The 23,759-nt window shown below is 36.2% G+C and overlaps 1 protein-coding gene and 1 long non-coding RNA gene across 2 annotated transcripts; both read left to right on the forward strand.

Annotated features, from left to right (window-relative positions):
• The first annotated feature begins 1,622 nt into the window (after nt 1–1,622).
• LOC116092303 lies at nt 1,623–23,219 on the forward strand. Its single transcript, XR_004119199.1, has 4 exons — nt 1,623–1,702; nt 11,112–11,178; nt 15,100–15,262; nt 23,005–23,219. It is a non-coding gene; the product is annotated as an uncharacterized LOC116092303 (long non-coding RNA).
• LOC116092300 (olfactory receptor 4K14-like) lies at nt 17,621–18,568 on the forward strand. The gene has a single exon (XM_031373614.1). It carries the CDS (start codon nt 17,621–17,623, stop codon nt 18,566–18,568), a length of 948 nt encoding a protein of 315 aa, XP_031229474.1.
• Nucleotides 23,220–23,759: the final 540 nt, after the last annotated feature.

Here is a 23,759-nt window from a genome sequence, read left to right on the forward strand (position 1 = left end):
CTTTATTACTTACTCTCTCTAGGTCTGTGGATTGTAGTGGGGTTATCCATTATTTAACAGCTATTATCAATTTATAAGTGAGTATATACCATGTTTGTCTGTGATAACTTACTGGGTCTGGGTTACCTTACTCATGATAATTTTTTTTTCTAGTTCCATCCATTTGCCAGAAAATTTCCATTTCAAATGAGGTCATTTTTTTTAATGGCTGAGTAATATTCCATTGTATAAATATACCACATGTTTTTCATTCATTCATTGGTTTAGGAATATCTAGGTTGCTTCTAGTTCCTGGCTATTATAAATAAAGCTGCTATGAACATAGCTAAGCAAGTTTCCTTAACAGGATTGAGTATCTTTTTGGTTTATGTCCAAGAGTTAGATAGCTAAGTATTGAGGTAGACCATGTCTTAATTTCCTGAGGAACCCTCGTGTTGATTTCATAGTGGGTACACAAGTTTGCACTTTCACCAGCAATGAAGAAGTGTTTATCTTGCTCCATATCCTCACCATCATGAACTGTCATTTGTAATTTTAGTCTTAGCTACTCTGACAGGTGTATATGCTGTATTAGGGTTCTCTAGAGTCTTAAAACTTAAGGAACATCTCTATATATTAAGGGAATTTATTATAATAACTTATAGTCTGCAGTCCAACTAACCCAACAATGGGCAACTGTGAATGAGAAGTCCAAGAATCTAGTAGTTGCTCAGTCCCATGAGGCTAGTTGTTTCAGCTAGTCTTCTGTATAAGACCTTAACAAGATCATATTAAGCAAAATCACAGCATGATTTTTGGAGGAGCACATGAAGCACAACAATAGCTCAGGAGCTATTGACAACTGATGGCTTTCAGAAAGGGGACAATCAGTTTTAGTCAGGGATACAGACCCCTCAGAGGCTGCCCATCCAGTAGACCGGTGCACATACCAAAAGTGGACTCAATGGGTTTTCAAAAAAAAATGAGAAAGCATAAAACTGGGAAAGAAAAGTGGTCAGGTAATAGCAGAGAAATTGGAGAGAAGGATAAAAGAATGTGTGCTTATCAAAATATAGTAAAAACATGTAAACATTTCTCAAAATTAAAAATGCAGTGAATTGGAATGATGTAATAGAGCCACTTTAACAGAACTTTAATAATTTCTTTAAACACTAAAGGAACTTAGGTTGTGACTCAGTAATTCCATGCCTGGGGGGAACCCCCAAAAGAATTACCAAAAAGGTACCAAAAATCTTGTAAATACATGTCCTCAGCAGAATTCATCACAATAAAAAGTAAATTACTCATATGTGTATCATTAAATTAATTAGTAAGCAAAGAGTTGAACAAAAATATTTCCAATAGAGAACCATTCTTTGATCATGCTCCCCCTCTACAACATCAAAAAAAAAAAAGCACTAAAGGTCTACCAGCTCAGGAAAATATCTCAGTAGCACATAGACACAGGACAAGAAAAGGTATATAAGGCCCAAAAGGTGGGAAATCTGTGTCAAATACCATCATATAATTTGCTGTCATGCTACCCTGTAGAGAAAGCAATTCAGAATTCTGGGGAGAATGTGGAAAGAACATGGTACTTTGAACATTCTTTTGGCTTGTAGCAACAGATTCTCACATGCAGTGACTAAGGAGAACTCAGCAGAGGGGAAGTAAGAGTTTGAAGGCCAGAGACGCTCAGCATCTCCTACCTGAGTCATGCCATGTGAGAGATGTTCAGACCAAGGAGGTCTATTTCCAAACTTTAGTATAGTAGCCTGGTAGAACTAAAGTAAAAAGAGTGAGCACGAGCCCAAGCTAGACAAAATTCCAGGACGGAGAAAGAAAAATACTGCCCTAGCCAATAACCTATTTTGCAGTTGATACCTACTGGAAAATGGAAAATTGGTTTTCTTGAGTAGAGTGACACTGAGTATACCAACCCTACTTCAGGGAACTCTCTCCCTTCTCTCAGGAATAGTGACTGTGAAGATGTTTTATTTTGGTGGTCATTTATATTCAACATTTTTAATCCTTAATATTATTTCTTTAAAAAAATGGCATCCAATATCATGGTGGGAGAAGAAACAAGAGCAGATGGAAGGTTGAAGGGAGAGGTAGATATGGGGCAAAATGAGTCCTGACATATAAGAAAAATCCCCCAAAAATGTTTAGTATTACAAAATAAAATGGAACTCATGCCTGACACTGCTAATGAGACCAAGAACCTGAGACTAAATAGTTCATGCTTCTAGGGGAAAACATATTGCTATTATTTATAATACTAAATGAACATAACATTAAAATGAGTCCTTAATAACATAATGCATAGCATAAATCAGTGCATCATTCAGCCCTTATCACAGAAGTTTTTTTTTTTCTGTAGTAGACAGTAATTAATGAAGAAACCCAAACCTAGGCAATATTCAGTGAGATACTTTGGAGTACTTAGCCTTAAATTAGATATATTTATCACATCTCTTCCCAGTGCTCAAGTATACTGAAGAGGAGGGAGAAAGATTATAAGAGCCAGACATGATGAGTGACTTCAAGGAAATGATGGTTTCCAGACACAACAGATACACATTAAAAAGTCACAGAAACTATGATAGAATTCAAAAGACTTGCACAAACTTAAGCCAGAAAAAATCCAACCGCAAAGAAGGAAAAGTGAGCACAAAGTCCCACCCAAAGCCAAGAAGCTATTTTGCATACTTACTGGAAAATGGAAAACAAGTTTTCTTCAATGGAGGAACACTGGGCATATCAGCCATATTTCAGGAAACATCTTAGTCTCAGGAGGAGTTGATCAGCAGACTCCACTTTTCTTTTTTTTGTTTTGTTTTGTTTGTTTGTTTTTGTTTTGTTTTGTTTTGTTTTTTGATGTTGTTTTAGTTTTCTTTTCTTTTATTGAAAATAGAACTTGTTTTTCATTCTATGTGATTTCTTTTTCTACTCCTGCCAGTTCTTCCTAATTTCTCTCCCATCCATATCAACCTCCTTTCTATCTCTCCTTAGACAACACAAGCATCTAAGGGATAATAATAACATAGTATAACAATATAACATAATATAACATCCTAAAGCAAAAACAAAGAAGTAGAAATAAGACAAAACAAACAGAATGAAAAGAAATTAAGAAATAGATACAGATCCAGAGACCCACTTGAGCATACACTCAGGAATCCAATAAAACCACAAAACAAGAAGCACTAGTGTATACACAAAATCTGTAAGGTAAAAAACAAAATGAAATAAAGTAAAAAATGCCATGACATGACATTATAGGACAAGAAACCTCCAAAAGTTCCCTTGAATTTGTTTTATGTTGTTCATTTCCCGCTGGGTAATGGAATAGCTCTTAAGAATGGTTTGTTTTCCCTGATAACCCAAAGGCCAATACAGCTAGGGAAACAGGCTGATTTCAGATCTTTACCTCTCTTTTTGTTTTGTTCCTTCAATCTCAATACCCCCACAACCTCCGCTGCCTCATCCTCAGCTCTATAGCTGAAAACCTGCTGCAGTCTCCCTTCCCTCTTTGACCTTCATCTCCATAAATCACAAAAGTCTCCAACCTTCTTTCACCCAACCCATCTCATTCTCCCAGCCTCCAACACCAATAGGCATTTTCTACTAACACACCAGGTAAGCTGAACAGGGAAACAGCTAAGCCAATTAAAGACCTTCACCACTATGTCCCCTCCTCCAAATCTAACCCCCTGTCTCAACCTTAACTCTTAAAAAGAACACCTGATGCAGCCTTTCTTCCCTGCCCCATGCCTATATGGATCCCACAGAACTTTCCCTCTTATTCTTCATCCTCAGACTCGCGGCTTTATCCAAGCTCTAGCTCTATCAGGTACCCATTGATAGCTCAAAGGTCATTCCTGTCAGAGAAACAGCTACTTGCAAGTCTTCATCTCTCCATTTGCTCCTTCATTCCCAATCCTCTCAGCCTCATCCCTAGCTCTGTACCACAACATCAGCTACATCCATTCCTCACTGATCCCATCCCAAATGGATCACGAAGATCATCTCCAAACTTTCTTTCTCCAATTCATCCCATTATGCCAGTCTCCAACATCAGTAGGTACTCTCTTTTAACACACCAGCTGAGCAGGCCAGGGAAATAGATCCAATCCCCCAGTCTCATCACCAACATTATAGCAGACTTTCTTTTTTTTTTTTTTAGTGTATTAAAATTTATTAGAATCTAGAATCCAGCTACAAGAACATGTTCTCATAATAGGTACTGATAGAAAAGCAGTTAATGGGGTATACAACAAGGGGGGGGCTCCCCTCCAGGACCACATTATCTTGTCAATACTTAGGTTGTGGTGATTAACCAGAGGAGCCAGGTAGTTCTAAAGCATTTAAAGGGGCTATAGGTTAGTCTGGTTCTAGGTAAATACTCTGGCTGCAATATCAACTAAATTTATGCTAAAATATGCATAGACCACAGAAGCAGACCCAACAATTTAAGCAGTTGACAGAGTGGTGACAGCAGTCTGAGTCACCTCTCTTCACCATCTACCCGATTTCAAGGAGACTAAATAAAAATAACCTGGTTGAATGCTCTCCTCCCTCCTATGAACATCATCAGTCCTCTAGTCTGTCCCCAATCCCTAAATTTCAGCTCCTATATACCCAGGAACACATTTTTCCTGGAAACAACAGTGGCCATACATGCCAGGTAAAAACAAAAATTCTTACCAGGCAACACACAGCCATTATACTCACCTAAAATTCACAGAGAAGGAATAAAAACACCCACCAGCAAAGACAAAATGAGAAATCAGCATGTAGACCCAATAATTACCACAACCACAAATGTTTACATGCCAGCATAAAAACACAATAACCAGGGCATTATGTCTCCACAAGAGCCCAGCAACCATAACAAAGCAGGCCCTGGACATTTCATCATAGCTGAGGCACAAGAAAAAGAACTTAAAAACAAGCATTGAAATGAATGAGATTCTTTTTGGCCAACCTGTCCTTTGTTGATATGTGGCTTTCCTCAGCCACCACTCCTAAGATGATCACAGATTTTCTCAAAGAACCAAAGATCATTTCCTTTGCAGGCTGCATGTCCCAGGTCTTCTTTGACCATTGTTTTGGTGCCGTAGAGATGTTGCTGTTGGTGGTAATGGCTTATGACCGCTATGTGGCCATCTGCAAACCACTTCACTACTTCACTATTATGAACTTGAAAAGATGTACTGGGTTGGTGTTAACTACCTGGGCAATTGCCTTTGTGCATGCCATGAGTCAGCTTTTGGCAGTTGTGCAACTGCCTCTCTGTGGTCATATGGAAATTGACAGTTTCTTCTGTGACATACCACTTATAATCAAGCTAGCTTGCAGGGATTCCCATATTTTGGATATTTATGGCTCTTTTCCTGTTTGTTTTGATGATTTTTATATGCTAATAGTATTTATTTATGTGTTTATTTATGTATTTATTTATTTATTTATTTTTACATCACAATTGCAGCACCCTCTCTCCTCTCAGTCCCACACTTAAAAATTTCTCACTGCATTACACCCTCCCCTTATCCTCAGAGAAAGGGAAGCCCCACTTGGGTACCACCCTGTGCTGGGATATCTAGTTCCAACAGAGCTAACCACATCTCCTACTGAGGACCAACCAAGCTGTCTTGCTAGGGGAAGAGGATAAGGAATTCAATGGTTAGCAACAGAGTGAGAGACAGTCCTCACTCCAATTGTTAGTAGACCCACATGAACACCAAGCTACACATCTTCTACAATTGTAGGGGTCCTAGGTCCAGCTCCCTGCATGCTCTTTAGTTTGTGGTTCAGTCTTTATGAGCTCCCATGTACCCAAGTTAATTGACTCTGTAGGTCTTCTTGTGGTGTCCTTGACCCCTCTGGCTTACTCAGTTCTATCTAGGACTCTTCCACAAGATTTATTGAACACTGCCTGGTGATTTTCTGTGGGTCCTGCATCTGTTTCCATCTGCTGCTAGATGAAGCCTCTCAGGAGACAGGTTTCTGTCTGAAAGCATAGCAGAGTATCATTAATAGTATCAGGCATTGGCTCTTGCCCATGGGATGAGTCTTCATTTGAAGCAGTCATTGGTTGGACATTTCTATCCATCTCTGCTCCATCTTTGTCCATGCATATCTTGTAGGCATAACACATTTTGGCTTGAAGATTTTGTGGTTAGGTTGCTGTCCTTATCCCTCCACTGGGAGTCCTTCCTAGCTAAAGGAGGTGGCCACTTCAGTCTCTACATCCACCATTGCTAGAAGTCTCAGTTAAATTTACCTCCATAGACTCCCTGGAGCCTCCCCCATTCCAAGTTTCTGGCACATGCTAAAGATGCCCTACCAAGCCCATGTTGTGTTTTTCTGGGTCTGGGTTACCTCAGTTAGGATGATACTCTCTAGTTCTATCCACTTGCATGCAAACTTCATGATTTCTTTGTTCTTAACTGCTAAACGGTTTTTCATTGTGTACATGTACCACATTTCATTTATCCATTCTTCAGTTGGGGGACATCTAGGTTGTTACTAGTTTCTGGTTATTATGAATAAAGTTGCAAAGAGCATAGTGATATGCAAGCATCCTTGTGATATGGTGGAGCTGCTTTTGGGTATATGCCCAGGAGTGGTACAGCAGGGTCTTGGGGTAGAACTATTGCCAATTTTCTGAAAAACTGCCAAATTGATTCCAAAGTAGTTGTCCAAGTTTATACTCCCACCAGCAATGGAGGAATAGCCCTGTTGCTCCACACCCTTGCCATCAAGTGCTGTCACAAGAGGTTTTGATCTTAGCTATTCTGACTGGTGTAAAATGCAATATAGCAGAGTCATTTTGATTTGCATTTTCCTGATGACTAAGGGCATTGAACATTTTTTAAGTGCTTCTTAAATAGCCATTTTAGGTTTGTTGAGATTTCTCTGCTTAACTATGTACTCCATTTTTAATTGGGTTATTTTGTTTTTGGTGTCTAATTTCTTGAGTTCTTCATATATTTTGGATATTAGTCCTCTGTCAGATGTCAGGTTGGTGAAGGTCTTTTCCCATTCTACAGGCTGCCATTCTGTCCTATTGATAGTGTCCTTTGCCTAGTTTCATGAGTTCTTATTTATTAATTGTTGTTTTATGCCTGAGCTATTGTTGCTCTATTTAGGAATTTGTCTCCTGTGCCAATGTGTTCAAGGCAGTTCCCCACTTTCTCTTCTTAGATTTAATGTGTCTGTTTTTATGTTGAGGTCTTTGATCTATGTAGAGTTCAATCTTGTGCAGGGTGATAGATATGGATCTATTTCCATTCCTCTAAATAAAGATATCCATTTAGACCAGCACCATTTGTTGAAGATGCTTTCATTTTTCTATTGTACACTTTTGGCTTCTTTTTCTAAATTCAGTTGTCCTTAGGTATGTAGGTTTATTTCTGGGTCTTTGATTATATTCCATTAATCAAACTGTCTGTTTTTACACCAATACCATGCAGTTTTTATTACTATTGCTCTGCAGTATAGCTTGAAATCAGGGATAGTGTACTTCCAGAAGTTCTTTTATTGTACAGGATTGTTTTAGCTATCCTGTGATAGCTTTTCTATATGAAGTCAAGAATTGCTCTTTCAAAGTCCGTAAAAAAATGTGTTGGAATTTTGATGGGAATTTCATTGAATCTGTAGGTTGTGTTTAGTAAGATAGCCATTTTTACTATGTTAATCCTACCAATCCATGAGCATAGGAGTATTTTTTTATTTTTTTAAACCTTCACTTGCACAAATAGTTTCATTAGTATACCACAGTGTATCACCAGACTTTCTTTCTCTGCTTATACAATAAGTTTCAATCAATAAGTCTCCCTCCACCTTTCCCAATTCCCACACACACACACATCCATTCTCCTCCATATCCACTCCTCCTGTTTCCCTTCAGGAAAAAAATTAGACATCTCAAGAAGCTAGTAAACATAGCATAACAAGTTACAATAAGACCAGCTATAAGCCTTTGTATCAACCCAGCATGAGGAAAAGGATCTCAAACACAAGCAAAATGTCAGAGACATCCTCACTCCCACTGGTAGGAGTTCCACAAGAATACCAAGCTACACAGCCATAACATATATGCAGAGGAACTAATACAGACTGAGGAAAGATACTTGATTTTCACTTTAATCTCTGTAAGCTCCAATGAACACTACTTAATTGAGTCTATGGACCATGGTTTCCTGATACTCTTGACCCTTCTGGCTCCTATAATCGCGCTCACTTCTGCAGGGTTGCCTGAGCTCTACCTAAGGTTTGACTGTGGCTCTTTGTGTCTGTTCCCAACAGTTACTGGATGAAGCCTCTCTGATGACCATTTGGCTAGGCTCTGATACCTGAGTATAGCAATTATAGCAGGGTATCATTAAGAATTTCATTTCATTACTGGTTTTTTATGGTGGTAGTGGTGTGGTGGTGGTGGTGGCAGTGTCTTTCTAGTCATGTTTTGTTCTACTCTAGGTCTCTGGGCTATCCACCCAAGAGTTCCTGGTCATCCAGTATGGAACATGTACTCCCTAACATAGGCCTCAAGTTAGACTAGTTATCGATTGGCCATTTCCATAAGATTTGTGTTCCTATTACCCCAGCACACCTTACAAGTAGAGCAATTGTAGGCTGAAGACTTTGTGACTGGGTTGGTATTCTACACCCATCACTAGAAACCTTGCCTGGTTATAGAAGAGAGCGGGTTCATCCCTATTACTAGGAGTCCTCACTAGCGTCACCTTTATAGATTCCAGGGAGTTTTTGCTGTGCTAGGTTTCCATATTTTTCCAAAAATGTCCCCAATTCCAGTCATCTCCTCCACTCCATTCTCTATCCTCTCATCCCTCACCTTCTGCTTGATCCCTTCACTTCTTTTCTCTACCCTCTGCCAGTCCACCCACAAAATCTATTCTATCTCCCTTCCCAGGGAGAACCATGGGACCCCCTAGAGCCCTCCTTAACCTCTTTTGATCTGTGGGTTATAACATTCTTATTATTACTTAGTTAACAGATTATATCCACTTATAAGTAAATGCATACCACTTTTCTAATTCCATCCATTTACTGGTAAAATCTGTGATATTATTGTTTTTAACAGATGAGTAAAAGTCCATTGTATAAGTATACCATTTTTTTTCTTTATACACTCTTCAGTTGAGGGACATCTAGGTTGTTTTTTTTCATTTTTGGCTACTATCAATAAAGGCACTCTAAACATGGTTGAGCAAGTTTGCTTATGGTATTAAGACCTAGGTAAAATGTTATGGTCTAGATAACTGTTACCTGTCTAGACTGCCATTTTCTGCTGTTACTAATGTTATAAGGAAATGTTCTCATGTGCTATTACTAGGAAACTTTCATGTTATAATTGATTGTATATTATGCTATGTTCTATGCTTTAGTGTTCTTGGAAACCAATCACAATAGAAATCATTTAGAACTGCTTGGTATAGATAGCAATAGTAATGTTGAACCTGAACTAACTGCCCAACAGTACTTGCTTGCTACACCTATGCATGAGCTTTTATGGATTTTGCTTTTATAAGCTATTCATAGGATTGACCCCAACATAAGAGAGACACCTACACCAATAAAAGAAGCCATTTGGAGTAAAACTTCCATTTTGACTAGGGGTAGAATAAAGTTTAAGTTACGAAGACCTCCCTGGGAATTGGCATCCTACTTGTCAAAAAGAGACATACATGGGTAACCAGCATCCTGGTTAGCAAGTTAAGATATAAATGTTAGAAAAGACAAGTTCCCTGCCATAGTGGAATATCTTAACCAATAGGAGCAGTGTAAATGTACAACAAAGGCATGCATGCTCCCAAGGAAGTCCCCTATCACTACACCATGACTGGTGGAATAACTTGGCACAAATATTCATAGATTTCAGGCTTTAAAGCCCTATAAAATGATGACTCAGTGTTGCAGCCAGCTCCTGAATATGGACAATGGTCCTGATCAATCAGTCCTTGGGCAAATGCTCAATAAACTATCCCTTTCTGACTAACATCAGTGTTTATGTGGTTTGTGAGATGGTTCCTGGACTCCAACAGATGGTGTATCTTTTGGGTTTATGTCCAAGGGTGGTATAGCTGGATCTTGAGATAGATTGATTCTGAATTTTCTGAATAGCTGGAATATTAATTTCCATACTGGCTACAAAAGTTTGCATTCTCACCAGCAATGGAGTGTTCCTTTGCTCCACATCTTCACTAGGATGACTGTCACTTGTGTTTTTGAGCTCAGCAAATCTGACAGATGTAAGATGGAATCTCAGAGTCATTTTGTTTTGCATTTTCGTTTAGTTTCCTCTGTTGAGAATTCTGTTTAGATATATAAATAACTTTATCTGGATTATTTGGTTTATTGATGTCTAGTTTCTTGAAATATATATATATATATATAGATAGATATAGATAGATAGATAGATAGATAGATAGATAGATAGATATACATATAAAATTACAAATGTATATATATATATATACACATGCCTCCTCTGTCATAGATGAAGTTGATAAAAATCTTTTCCTATTCTGTAGACTTCTATTTTGTCCTATTAACAATGTTCTTTGTCTTACAGAAGTGTTTTCATTTCAGGAGATCCCATTTATTAATTATTGATGTTAGTGTCTGTGCTATCATTGATCTGCTCAGAATATTGCCTCCTGTGCCAATATGTTCAAGGCTATTTGCACTTTCTCTTCTACGTGGTTCACTGTATTTGGCTTTATGTTATGTTATTTGATTCACTTGGACTTGAGTTTTGTTTAGGAGGATAGATATTAATCTATTTTCATTCTTCTACATGCAGACATTCAGTTAGAACAACACCATTTCCTGATGAGATTTTTTTTATTTGGTTTTTCTGTTTTTATCAAAAATTCGGTGTCCATATGTCTATGAATTTATGTCTGGGTCTTTGATTTTATTCCACTGGTCAGCCTACCTGTATTTATGCTAATACCATGTGGCTTTTATTACTATAGCTATGTAGTATAGCTTAAGGTCAGGGATGGTGATACCTCCAGAAGTTCCTTTATTATACAGGGTTGTTGTAGTTATCCTGGGATTATTGTTTCTCTATATAACATCCTGTATTGTCCTTTCAGGGTCTGTAAAGAAGTAGACTGACATTTTGGTGTGGATTGCATTGAACCTGTAGATTGATTGATTTTGGTAAGATGGCTTCTTTTGTTATGTCAATACTATCAATCCATAAACATGAGCAGTCTTTCCATCCTCTGATATCTTCTTTAATTTCTTTCTTCAAAGATTGATTGGTTAGAGTTACCCCATAATATTTTATATTATTTGTGCTTATTGCTAAGAGTAGAATTTCTATGGTTTCTTTCTCATCCCACTTGTCATTTGAATATAGGAAAGCTACTAATTTTTTAAAAAGTTAATCATTTATCCAGCCACTTCACTGAAGACATTTATCCACTATAGGGGTTCCAGGGTAGAATATTTGGAGTCACTTATTTACTCTATCATATCATCTGCCAATAATGATACTTTGACTTCTTTATTTCCAATTTCTATCTGTTTGATCTACTTAAGTTGTCTTATTTATCTAGCTATAACTTCAATTATGGATTGAGTAAATGCAGAGAAAATGGGCAGCCTTGTCCTTTTTCTAATTTTAGTGAAATTGCTTTGTGTTTCTTTTCATTTAATTTGATGTTGACAATTGGCTTGCTATAAATTGCCTTTATTATATTTAGGTATGTCCCATATATCCCTAATCTATCCAAGATTTTTATAATGAAATAATATTGGATATTTGTTAAAAACTTTACCAGCATCTGAGATTATCATATGTTTTATTTTTCTTCTTTCTGTTCATTTATATAGTGGAGTAAATTGACTGATTTTCATAAGCTGAATCATCTCTGCATAGTTTTTCTCAATATTTTTACTTTAATTAAAATGCAGATGTATCATTTCTCCATTACCTTTCCATTCCCACAATTTCTCCAGTGTCCTTTCTCTCCAATCATTCCCATACCCACATACCCTCACTCCCTGTCAGAATCATAACCTTTTTTACTATTACTCTTACATATATGTACATAAAAATGTATGTACCTGACTCATCAGTAGTGTTTGTCTAATATAACCTTTCACCCCAGGAAAAGACTAATTCTGACTCTCTTTATGAAATTTATCTACACATCTTTCTTTGTCTATAGGTGGGAATCATAAAATTTCATCTCTTGTTTCAGCAGCCATATTGGTGTGTTATCATGGGTACTATTTCTCTCTTTATTCCATGAGATAAAATCTCACAACAAAATTCCCAATCTTCTTCCTCTTACAATATTTCCACCCCTGCTTTGGGCTTTTTTGCAATTTTCCTTGGGTTTTGAGTGTAAGGATTATGCCAATGTGTTTGATTGAGATAGTCACCTCATAATAATTTGTCCTCTGTATTTTAACCAGCTAGGGTTTTCTGTGATAATCTCCATCTGCTACAAAGAGTAAGGATTTTATCGATGAGGTATTAGACTCACAATTAGATTCACAATTTCTCTGAGTGTAAGGATATGTATTTAGAACTGTAATGTTTATAAAGTGATGATACTAGATTTCTGAATAAGATTCATGGCTTTACTAGACCCAGATTGTTAGTTGGCTTGGTTGCCTGTATCAGGTATGTTTATTTTCTCATTGAGGGAATCAATAAGAGAGCTGTTGGTTACTACCAAGATATGAGTGCCATTATTGCCCTTTTAGATGTAATTTGTAAGAACTGTCATAGGCATCACAGCTAGGTAGCAACATTCATTGCTTTGCTCCATAAGGAAGCTTGCATAGCAATGTCTGTTTCCATGGCATCCAAGCCAGTTCTCAAGGAGGTTTTCAGGTCACATATAATTTAAATCTTCTTAGTCCTACATCTGCAATACATGTTGCCTTCAGCAATATAGGCTTACCTTCAACATCTAGGAGCCAACAAAAGGCAATAGAAATATCCTATAGGTTTTGGAAGTCTCTTAGGCTTTTCTGACCAATAACTTGAAAAACGGTATCTCACGCCTAGTTCTGGAGGTGCTTTGTTTTGTTTTGTTTTGTTTTGTTTTGTTTGTCTTTTTGTGTTTTTTTAAACACAAAAAGCCATTGTTTATGGCTTTTGAGTGGAGTGTTATCAGCTCAATTAGCAAAACTTCATTTAGGATATGAATGTATGCATCACAGGGAAGTTTACATAAATATAAAGCAATGTTTTTTGATGCTTTTTCAAATATCCCTTAATGTTATTCATTTTTCTCTGTGTCTATCTTCTGTATTGACTTCCCTTCACTAATCCCAATTAAAACTCACCTACCAATGAATCTTGGTGCTTTGGAGTTTTTGTTCACTGTATATATTAGTGCTCCATCAGATATCTGGCTAGTAAAGATTGTTTCCAATTCTCTTGGCTTCTGCATTCAGTTGACTTTTTTTTTCCTTAGCTATGTAGAAGCTTTCGGTTTTCCTGAGATCCTACTTGCCAATTGTAGGTCTTAATTCCTGAGAAAATGGAGTACTATTAAGAAATCCCTTTCCGGCCGGGCAGTGGTAGCACACGCCTTTAATCCCAGCACTTGGGAGGCAGAGGCAGGTGGATTTCTGAGTTCGAGGCCAGCCTGGTCTACAGAGTGAGTTCCAGGACAGCCAGGGCAACACAGAGAAACCCTGTCTCCAAAAAACCAAAAAAAAAAAATCCCTTTCCAACAACTTTATCATGGAGTGGCATGTTTCCCTCTATCAGTTTCAGTGTGTGATTTTCATATTTAAGTTAGGTCGATTTGGAGTTTATTATTGTACAAAGTGATTGAATTTCATTCTTCTGCAGGTAGAATGAAAATGCCCATTTTCCCAAGGAAATTTTGTTAAAGACACTGTCTTTTCTCCAATGTGTGATTTGTCATCATTGTCAAATATTAGATGACTATGGTGACAAGTAACATACTGTTTGTTTCTGTGTCAGTACCACGCTGTTATTACTATGAGTCTATAATATACCATGAGATCTTTAACAGAAATCCCTCCACCATCATTTATTTTTCTGGAAATTGCTTGGGCTATCTTGAGTCTTTTGTGGTTCCAAATAAACTTTTGAATAGTTTTTCTTTCTATGTAAGAGACAAGATGGAAATTTTAACTGAAATTTTGTTTAATTTTAAATCATTTTAGTAGAATGATGATTTTCACAATATTAATTCTACCAACCCATGAGCATGCAATTTCTTTCCATTTTCTAGTGTCATTTCTAATCTTTTTCTTAAAATATTTAAAGTTTACATGGGAAGATTTCTTCATATTGATGTTATGTATCAACATTCCTTAAATTATACATTTTAGTGTCACTTGTCTTTTTATTTTACTCTTGTAGAGTTATTTCAAATTTAAAATAAAAACAAAAATATTTGAAATATACACCTGTGTCATTTTTTTCTTTAAGCATAATTTGAGGGGTACAAGAAGATATCTTATAAGATGAAAGAGCTTGCTTATGCAAGTCTGGTAACCTGAGTTCAGTTCCAGAACACTTGATAAGTGGAAGGAGGGAACTAACTTCACAAAGTACTACTCTGACTTCCATAAACAAAGCAGAACTCACAAAGACACACACATACAACATAATTTTAAAAATAAAAATTTAAAAATCTAATGTGGTTTTTATAACTTGATACCCAATTAATACCTGCTACCATCATATAAAGTCACATATCAGACTGAAATCCATCAAGCAAGTGAACAGGATTGTGTGCCAACTTGACACAATATTGTCATGCACTAGGAAACTGTATTCACAGTATGGCTATTTTTCTTATCATATCACACATAGTTCAGCACCTAGCCTCTTGTAACTATAAAACAATTGTATTCACTTAGATAATATAGGCATAGTAATATATCAGGATATCACAAAACTCCTTGGTTCTTATTGGTCAAGTGAATAATTTTGAAAGATGGACTAATGAGGTCATTTATAGACTAGTAAGAATGTCTCTATAATTTCACAAATAAGTAGTAGCATTTGTTATCATTCTTAAGAGAGAAATCCCTAAGAGATGTTCAGGATAATTTCAGGGTTCTCATTTTGTTCAGGAAACAGAACAAGTCATTTCACCCATGGGACAACTTAAGGCAGTGAATATAGGTCAGGCATAGAGGAAGTGCTTAAAGATAATGCCTCTGAATGAAATGGATATCTTCATGAGAATACATCAGATTACAGAAAATATAATCAAGGAGAAAAAATATGAATTTGGTAAGTCATCTTATCTCCCCAACACTCTAAGATTGAAATATTTATAGGTATCTTTTTGACCAATTTCATTATATAAGGACTTGAGCATGTTTTTTTATGTCAGTTTTAGAAGCCAACTAAATGGTTTCACTATCTTTTTAGCCACCAGAATTTTCTGTAGATTCACATCAGTGCTCCTACCACCAAAAGTCATACCCTTAGAGGGCATAGATGGAGTAGAATTTCCTATTACTTCACCTGGAATTCTTTAATGTGGTGGCTATTCTTTTAAAAAGTACTAACATTGACTGATGAGTAATATTTAAAAAGTTCATGGAAAGAAACATACTAAATTGTCCTTTTAGTACCTTTTAAACCAACTATTTATTATTTTCCAATTAAATATTTTTCTATGTAGATTGTTTTGGTATCAAAGTTTTAAACTCTCTAATAGTGTCAATATATATTTATTAAGAATTTGTGGATAAATTAATAATTATATACTGTATTCATATTATACATAATTATATACATTAATAGATACCACTTTGTATTATATTGTAGTTGCTTTTAAAGTGATGTGTATATGTATAATCTGAAACAAAATGTTCAGCTGAACAATGAAATAATTGCCTAAAAGAGTACAAACAATATTGTTTTAAATGTACATGAAGTATACAAAATGGAGACAATCTTACGGATCATTTGTTGATTTCTCTGTATGTGTATTGTATGTGTATTTTTTTACACTGTCCCAATACTGTATGACTTAAGTGTGTTAATTTTGTAAGTAAGGAAATGTAAGCAAATACTTCTAAGACAAGGCTATACATGTTATTAACTGATATAAATATATATAAATCAAATCTTATTTATTTAAAAATATATGCTTAATTTAATAATCTGCATTCCTCCATCATTCTGAATAATGTCACTATAAAACTTAATTTTAAATCTGTTACATTTTTATTGAACAATTGTTTATAAGAATGTGTATGGTCATCTTGCAGCAAATTTTTATCTTAAACACATGAAGAATATACTAAATTTTCATCATCTAAATAAATTGTACAAGAGGATACAAAATGAGTTTTTGAAACCCATTTTTCAGGATGGCAAAAAGTCATTTAGAGGTAGAATTCAGAAAATTATGAAAACTTTCAAGCTTCACAGTCATGTTTGGTGTAATAGCAGGGCATTTTTCTTAGAGCATCTGGTACTCTCCAGATGTTACATATATTTATGTAAGACTCCTACTGTGCTTTTATAGTAAATGGAGGTGTTACCTAATGCCTTCAGATCATTCTTTTCATTCTTACCATTTGGAGTCTTCAAAAAAGGGAAGATGAATATAGCTCTGATGATAAGAGAGATTTTATTATTCACTTGCTCTGTTCTTTCACCATAGAGATTTCAGAGAAAAAAAAGAATAAGATCTAAATTTGAAAACACCAGGAAAATTACTGAAGATGAAGAAAATGGGTGATGATTTCCCACCATCCAGCTTGAGTGTTTTGTATTACAGATCACTACATACATTCTTCCTGGGCTTTGAGGTGAATAATTGCTGTTCACTAAAAGCTCAACATTACATTCATCCAGGGTCAACAATCAAAGGCATCCTTTGCTTACTAGTTTATGTAATTTATTTTCTTCTTTCAAACCATATAGATGATCAATGGGTAAGTGATATAATGAGAAAACATGATAGAAGAATGATATATAATATATTGTTCATGTCAGGAAACTAAAGTATTTCCCTCTAATGATTCTACACTTTATAAGGATTCAGTATCATTCATAATTCAGGTTTAAATATGATGCCTTCTTCATGGGCTATCACTTCTACAGGTATTTGCAGTGGTAGCTCAATAGGCAGTTTAGCTGAATAAATAAATCTTATGATAAAGTTTTGTTAATAAAATATTTTGATTCTGGTTTTTACATCCCAATCTCAAATCATGTATTCAAAGTATAAGTCTCATTTCTGTCATAAATTGATATGATTGCTGGTGACACATACAACCCATTTCTTGTTAGACCAATGGTCAGAAACTCACTGAAAACACACATATTTTTAGGCTTTCATGCTGCTGTCTTGCTTCCTCAGTACATCCTACAAAAGGAATTTCCTAGAAGAGCATGTGTATAATAGTTACACCTGCTTTGTCTCCTCTTGGAGAGTTAGTCTTGGTTCGTTGGCTTTCACTGAGGACACTGATGTTTCTCAAAGCTGGTACAGACTTGTTTCCATTTGTGCTTTTCAATTTCAGGTGTAGATGTTAACTTACAATGTGAATGTTAGATTCAATTAGCTAAGTCATTTTCTGCTTGCCTCTAATTGATCTCTCTTCCTCTGAAGGTTGTTTCTGAAGATATATGAGTAAAATGGATGGAGGTAATCAGTCCCTGGTATCAGAATTTGTGCTTTTGGGACTTGCCCATTCACAGAGTATTCAGGCCTTACTCTTCATGATGTTTTTGACCCTTTATTTGCTTATTGTATCAGGAAATATAGTCATCATGGTCTTAATCACTACTGACCCCCATCTTCATTCTCCTATGTACTTTTTGTTAGCCAACCTGTCCTTTGTTGATATGTGGCTTTCCTCAGTAACTACTCCTAAGATGATCACAGACTTTTTCAGAGAAAACAAGACCATTTCTTTTGCAGGCTGCATGTCCCAGGTCTTCTTTGCCCATTGCATTGCTGCAGGAGAGATGGTACTGTTGGTAGTAATGGCATATGATCGCTATGTGGCCATCTGCAAACCACTCCACTACTTCAGCATCATGAACCTGAAAAGATGCACTGGGTTGGTGTTGACATCCTGGACCATTGGCTTTGTGCATGCCTTGAGTCACTTGGTTGTGATTGTGGAGCTGCCTTTTTGTAGCCCCAAGGAAATTGATAGTTTCTTCTGTGACATGCCACTGGTAATCAAGCTAGCCTGCATGGATTCTCATAATTTGGATATTTTAATGTATGCTGACTGTGGGGTTGTAGGTGTAACCTGCTTTATTCTTCTGCTCATATCCTACACATATATCCTTATTACTGTTCACCAAAGCTCTAAAGCTGGAGCTTCTAAGGCTCTGTCCACTTGCAGTGCCCACATCACTGTGGTGATGATCTTTTTTGTGCCCTGCATCTTTATCTATGTGTGGCCCCTCAATATCACCTGGTTGGACAAATTTCTTGCTGTATTTTATTCTGTTTTTACACCTCTCCTAAATCCAGCCATTTACACACTTAGAAATAAAGAGATGAAAAATGCTATGAAAAGGTTCATAAACAACTGTGTGGATTCCCAAGGAAAGTCCTAATATCCAGAAACTTCAAGTAATAAATACTGACCTCACAGAATATGTTTCAAACCAGAAAGTTTATTTATATTCAATATTTAGACCATTCCCCACTTCAGATATAGGTTTATTGTACTTTGAGAACATAATACTTGTATGAAATATTATATAAATAAGCCACCACAGCATTATGAATTATTAACCTACAGTAAAAATATAATTGAGCCTTCATACAGGAATATTATTAAATCTTCTTACAGGAATATTATTCAACCCATTCTCTTATGTCTTTAATAAAGTAGAACAATGTCTATTGACCAAACTTACATGTTTTCTCTATGAATCATAACTTAGTAAACTTTGTTTGAATATATTTCTATATATCATCACATTCCCCAAACTTATAACTTACTCCTTGCCCCATGCCCAGCATCATCACTTTTGGTTAACACAGATATCTCCAAAAATGCTAAAAAAAAAATAATAATAATAAGTTCAGACCAATGTAATAAGCTGTGCATGAAATAACAATAGATTTTACTACATATTCTTATTTAACTAAATGAGCATAATATCATAATAGAACTTTACCATTGAAGCCTGATGATTTTTTTCTAAGTTGCCTTAGTCATAGGGACTGAAATTTTGTCCTATATTTGTTGATATTTATGTAAAATCATAAATATCATCTCCCCAAAGACCATGAGCACAAATTTACTGTTAATTCATGCATTTGTACTTAATCCATTCATTAATATATAACAGACTTCTAACATATACATTTCTAAGAATTCGTGCTACACTAGCTTCCTATATTTTATAGGTCAGAAAATACTGTTTCCACCATGACTAGATGGTATTACCCTCTTGCAACATACTTTGGCTCCAAACATAGAAAAATCAGTTGCAAAGTGGCAGAGATACTTCTGAGCTGACTCACATTCACAGTATTGGAAGTTCCTATGCAGGGCACTGGGGAAGAAAAGACATCAATGATTTCTATCTCTGGAATCTGCATGCAATGAATGACCTACCACGCAATATGTGTACACTGGTACAATAAGGACTTTGCTCCTATGAAGTAGCACACCACTTTGTCATTAGATTTGAGGACTTTTCCATAGGAGATAATGTATGGTCACACCAATAAACCTAGTCAAAACCTATAGCTGGGAGAGTCAGATGCAAATTCCCTGAGGAATCTACTACTTGCTTGTGATTGTGGCAATAGATCTGTGCTATTCTCAACCTTAGAGAGAGAATTTTTTTTGAAGTAAGTACTGATTATTATAGAGACACAATAGTATTCAAAGTACTAAGAAGCCAATAGAACCCCAATAAACGTGTTTATGTTCACAACCTTTAGGTGATTATAACTGTGACTCTGAAATAAGAAATGTATCCAAGTAAAAATAAAAGATGTCCTGTAAGACCAAACAAGTGTTTTATTGATTATATTATTTGTCCTAGAAACTTTGATTGAATTTCCATTTTTCCATGTAGCTATAGTTTTTGTCAACTTGACAAAAAATTTTAAGCAATTATGGTTTTTGCAACTATCAATTTGTACATGTTGAATCATCCCTAACTGGAATAAAACCAACTTTACCATCATGAATTTTTTTCATTTTTATTCTATGTGCATGGACTTCTTTCTGCATGTATGTCTGTGCACCACTTGTGTACCTTGTGCTTATAAAAAAAAAAGCAGATCCTGAAAATGGATTTGCCATTGGTTGTGAATCTCTATGTTGTGGATGGGCATCAAATCTGGTCCACTGAAAGTACAGCCAATGTTCTCTCTACAGCTCTACAAATAATCTTTTGATGTATTACTATATAGCATTTGCAAGTATTCTGTCCAGAATTTTTTTATTACTTTTATTTTTTGTAGTTCAGTTGTTATCCCACTCCTAGTCTTCCCTTCCAAAGTTCAGCATTTCATTCCTCCTTGCCCCTTGCCTCCAAGAGAATGCTCATGCCCTTTCCCTCCGGCCCCCAGGCCTCCTGATTCCCTGAGGCTTCAAGTCTCTCGGTGGCAGATCTTCTCCCACTGAGGACAGTCCAGGCAGTCCTCAGATGTACATATGTCAGGTAGGGGGTGGGATTCAGACCAGCTCCTGTATGCTCAGTTGTCTGAGAGATCTCAAGGGTCCAGGTTAGTTGAGACTGCTGGTCTTCCTGTGGGGTTGCCCTCCTCCTCAGCTTCTTCTAACTTTTCCATAATTCAACCACAGGGGTCCCTGACTTCAGTACAATGTTTGGTATAAGTATCTGCATCTATTGCATCTATATTTATCATGTATATTTGTCTATTATTCATATTATTTTGTTGTGTCTTCATGTGGTTTTGGTATTAGAGCAATACTAGCTCCTATAAAAGTTTAGAATATACCTTTTGTTTCTATAGAATAATTTTTGAAGCATTGGTTATATTTTATCTTTAATTGTGTGCTAGTATGCTGTAGTCAATTTATTGAGAACTTTTGCTGTTAGAAGTAGATATTTTATTGGTATTTTATTTTTGTTTACTTGTTGTAGGTCTGTTTAAATGATCAATAGTCTCTTGCTTTATCTTTGGTAGATCAGCTGTACATAGAAATTAAGTACTTTCTCTAGGTTTTCAACCATGGTAGAATATGTGTTTTAAGATATGGGATTATGATTTTCTGGATTTCTTTGATGTTTCTTATATTGTTCCACTATTCAACTCTAGTTTTATTAATTTGGGTATTCTATTTTTTATGATTAATAATGATTATCTTTAAAAAGAGCCATGTCCTCCTTACATTGAGTCTTCTTTTATTTTTGTTTATTTGTTTGTTTTCATTGAGTTGATCTATGGGAGATAGTTACTGACAATATGCTGACTAAGCCAGTTAAAAGTTTTCAGTTCTTCGCCAGGCGGTGGTGGCGCACGCCTTTAATCCCAGCACTTGGGAGGCAGAGGCAGGTGGATTTCTGAGTTCGAGGCCAGCCTGGTCTACAGAGTGAGTTCCAGGAAAGCCAGGGCTATACAGAGAAACTCTGTCTCAAAAATACAAAAAACAAAAAACAAAAAACAAAAAAAAAAGTTTTCAGTTCTTTATTAATGGCTAGACCAAGAAAGGCCTCACACCTCTGAAATTCTCTTGGTGTTCAAGCTCATTTATAATGAGACAGCCATAATTACATCAGTGCTGGTGTATGGGGTTACATTAATAATGGATTTCAAGTTGCCTAAGAATATCTGCTTTCTTTGCAAAGCTCAGTGGTATGCTCTAGACACTACATATTACATTTATACTATGGTGAAAGTCATGGTTGTTCCCTGAAGCATTGCCAAAGAGAATTTGGCTGTTGTGGGAGAAAGAGTGAGAAGTGACCAAGTAGGCAAAGAATAACACTGGGCCGATGTGGTGTTACCTTCATCAGCTCAACATTTCATTAACTTTTATCATTGTTTCTATTATTTCTTCCAGTTAACTGCTTTTGAAATTGTTTTTATGGGCAGGGGGCCTTTTGTTGTTTTTGTTTGTTTGTTCTTTGTTTTGTTTTCAAACTCTCTAAGTGCATCCTTAAGCTATTTATCTGAGCTTTTTATGAGTTATTTACTTTTTAAAGCTTTATTTTTCTTATTTTTAATTACATTTTTTGTGTATACATGCATGTGTATATCTGTGTGGGGGTCTGTCTGTATGTGTGTGTGTGTGTGTCTGTGGTGTGTGTGTGTGTGTGTGTGTGTGTGTGTGTGTGTGTGTGTGTCTGTACACATGTAAATGATGATTCTCACAAGGCCCAGAAGAAGGCATCAATCAGATCCCCTGAAGCTGAGTTCTTTGGAAGAACAGTCCATACACTTACACACTAAGTTATCTCTTTATCTCTCCATGCCTAGAAGATAATTTTAAAATTATGTTTAGCTGCTCAAAAAATAATGTTATAAAGATTTGCTGGAATCTGGCAGCACCCTGGCAATAAGTAAAGGGGAATGTCATGGAAGAGAACACTCATTGAAGAATGACTATGTATAATTTTGTATTTTTGTCACGTTCTTGTCTTAAATATTCAAAATATGATATTAGGCAAAAAAAGACAACTTAATGAAATACCTACAAAATGAATGCAGATAGTGTTGTTTTGATATTTGAATTAAGGGTCACAGCATGTATTTTAACAAGACAGGTTCCACTACCTGTTCTCAATAAACCAGTTAAAGAGCCAAATTAATAGCACAAAGCAGAAAAAGTGAGAGAGTTTTATTCAATATGTTCACACTGACAAAAGGAATAAAGAGATTCAGTGACTGCTCCAGTCTCCTTTTGGGCCTTAACATGAGAGTAGAGTTTAAGTAGAAAACATGAGATATGTATAACTAAGCAGAGAAAACTAAGTGTGGTCCCATATCGACTGTTTTTTCTCACCTACAAGTTTTTCTTGCAAGGCCATTTTATAAGTTGCACATCTTTCTCCCCCAGCTGCAAGTGTCCTGAGAGATAATACAAGAAGTGAAAGGTGAATTGAAGGTAGCACCTCATGATGCAACTTCCATGTGATCATCACCCGAAGAAGATGACACAGATATTTGGGGATTACACATACTCCTATAAGTAACCTCTCAGCTGTGTTATGTAATCAACCTCATAAACTCACTTATGTCATCAAGTGACATAAAAGTGGATTGATGAAATCATACTTTGACCTGTCATTGTTGACCTTCTAGAATTGTTAAGCATTAAACAGTGTCTCATGGGAAATGCTCACAGAACAGGAGAAAAAAAAACCTACAACTTGAGGCAAATATATTCTTTTTATTTTATAGTTTTACTTATTCACTTTACATCCTGCTCACTGCCTCCTCCTGGTTATCCACTTCCACAATCCTTCCCCCATCCTCCTTCCCCTTTTCCTCTGAGTGGGTGGGAAACCCCTGGATATTTCCCAACCCTGGCACTTCAATTCTCTAAGAGGCTAGGATTTCCTCTCCCACTGAGACCTGACAAGGCATCCCAGCTAGAAGATCACATCCCACATACAGGCAACAGCTTCCAGGATAGCCCCCGTTCCCGGTGTTTGGGACCCACATGAAGACCAAGCTGCACATTTGCTACTTGTGTGCAGTGGCCTAAATCCAACCTGTGTATGCTCTTTGATTAGTGGTTCAGATTCTGAGAGCCTCAAGGGTCCTGGTGAGTTGACTCTGTTGGTCTTCCTGTGGAATTCCTAATCTGTT

This window comes from Mastomys coucha, unplaced genomic scaffold (genome assembly GCF_008632895.1).
Source record: "Mastomys coucha isolate ucsf_1 unplaced genomic scaffold, UCSF_Mcou_1 pScaffold15, whole genome shotgun sequence".
Lineage (NCBI taxonomy): Eukaryota > Metazoa > Chordata > Mammalia > Rodentia > Muridae > Mastomys > Mastomys coucha.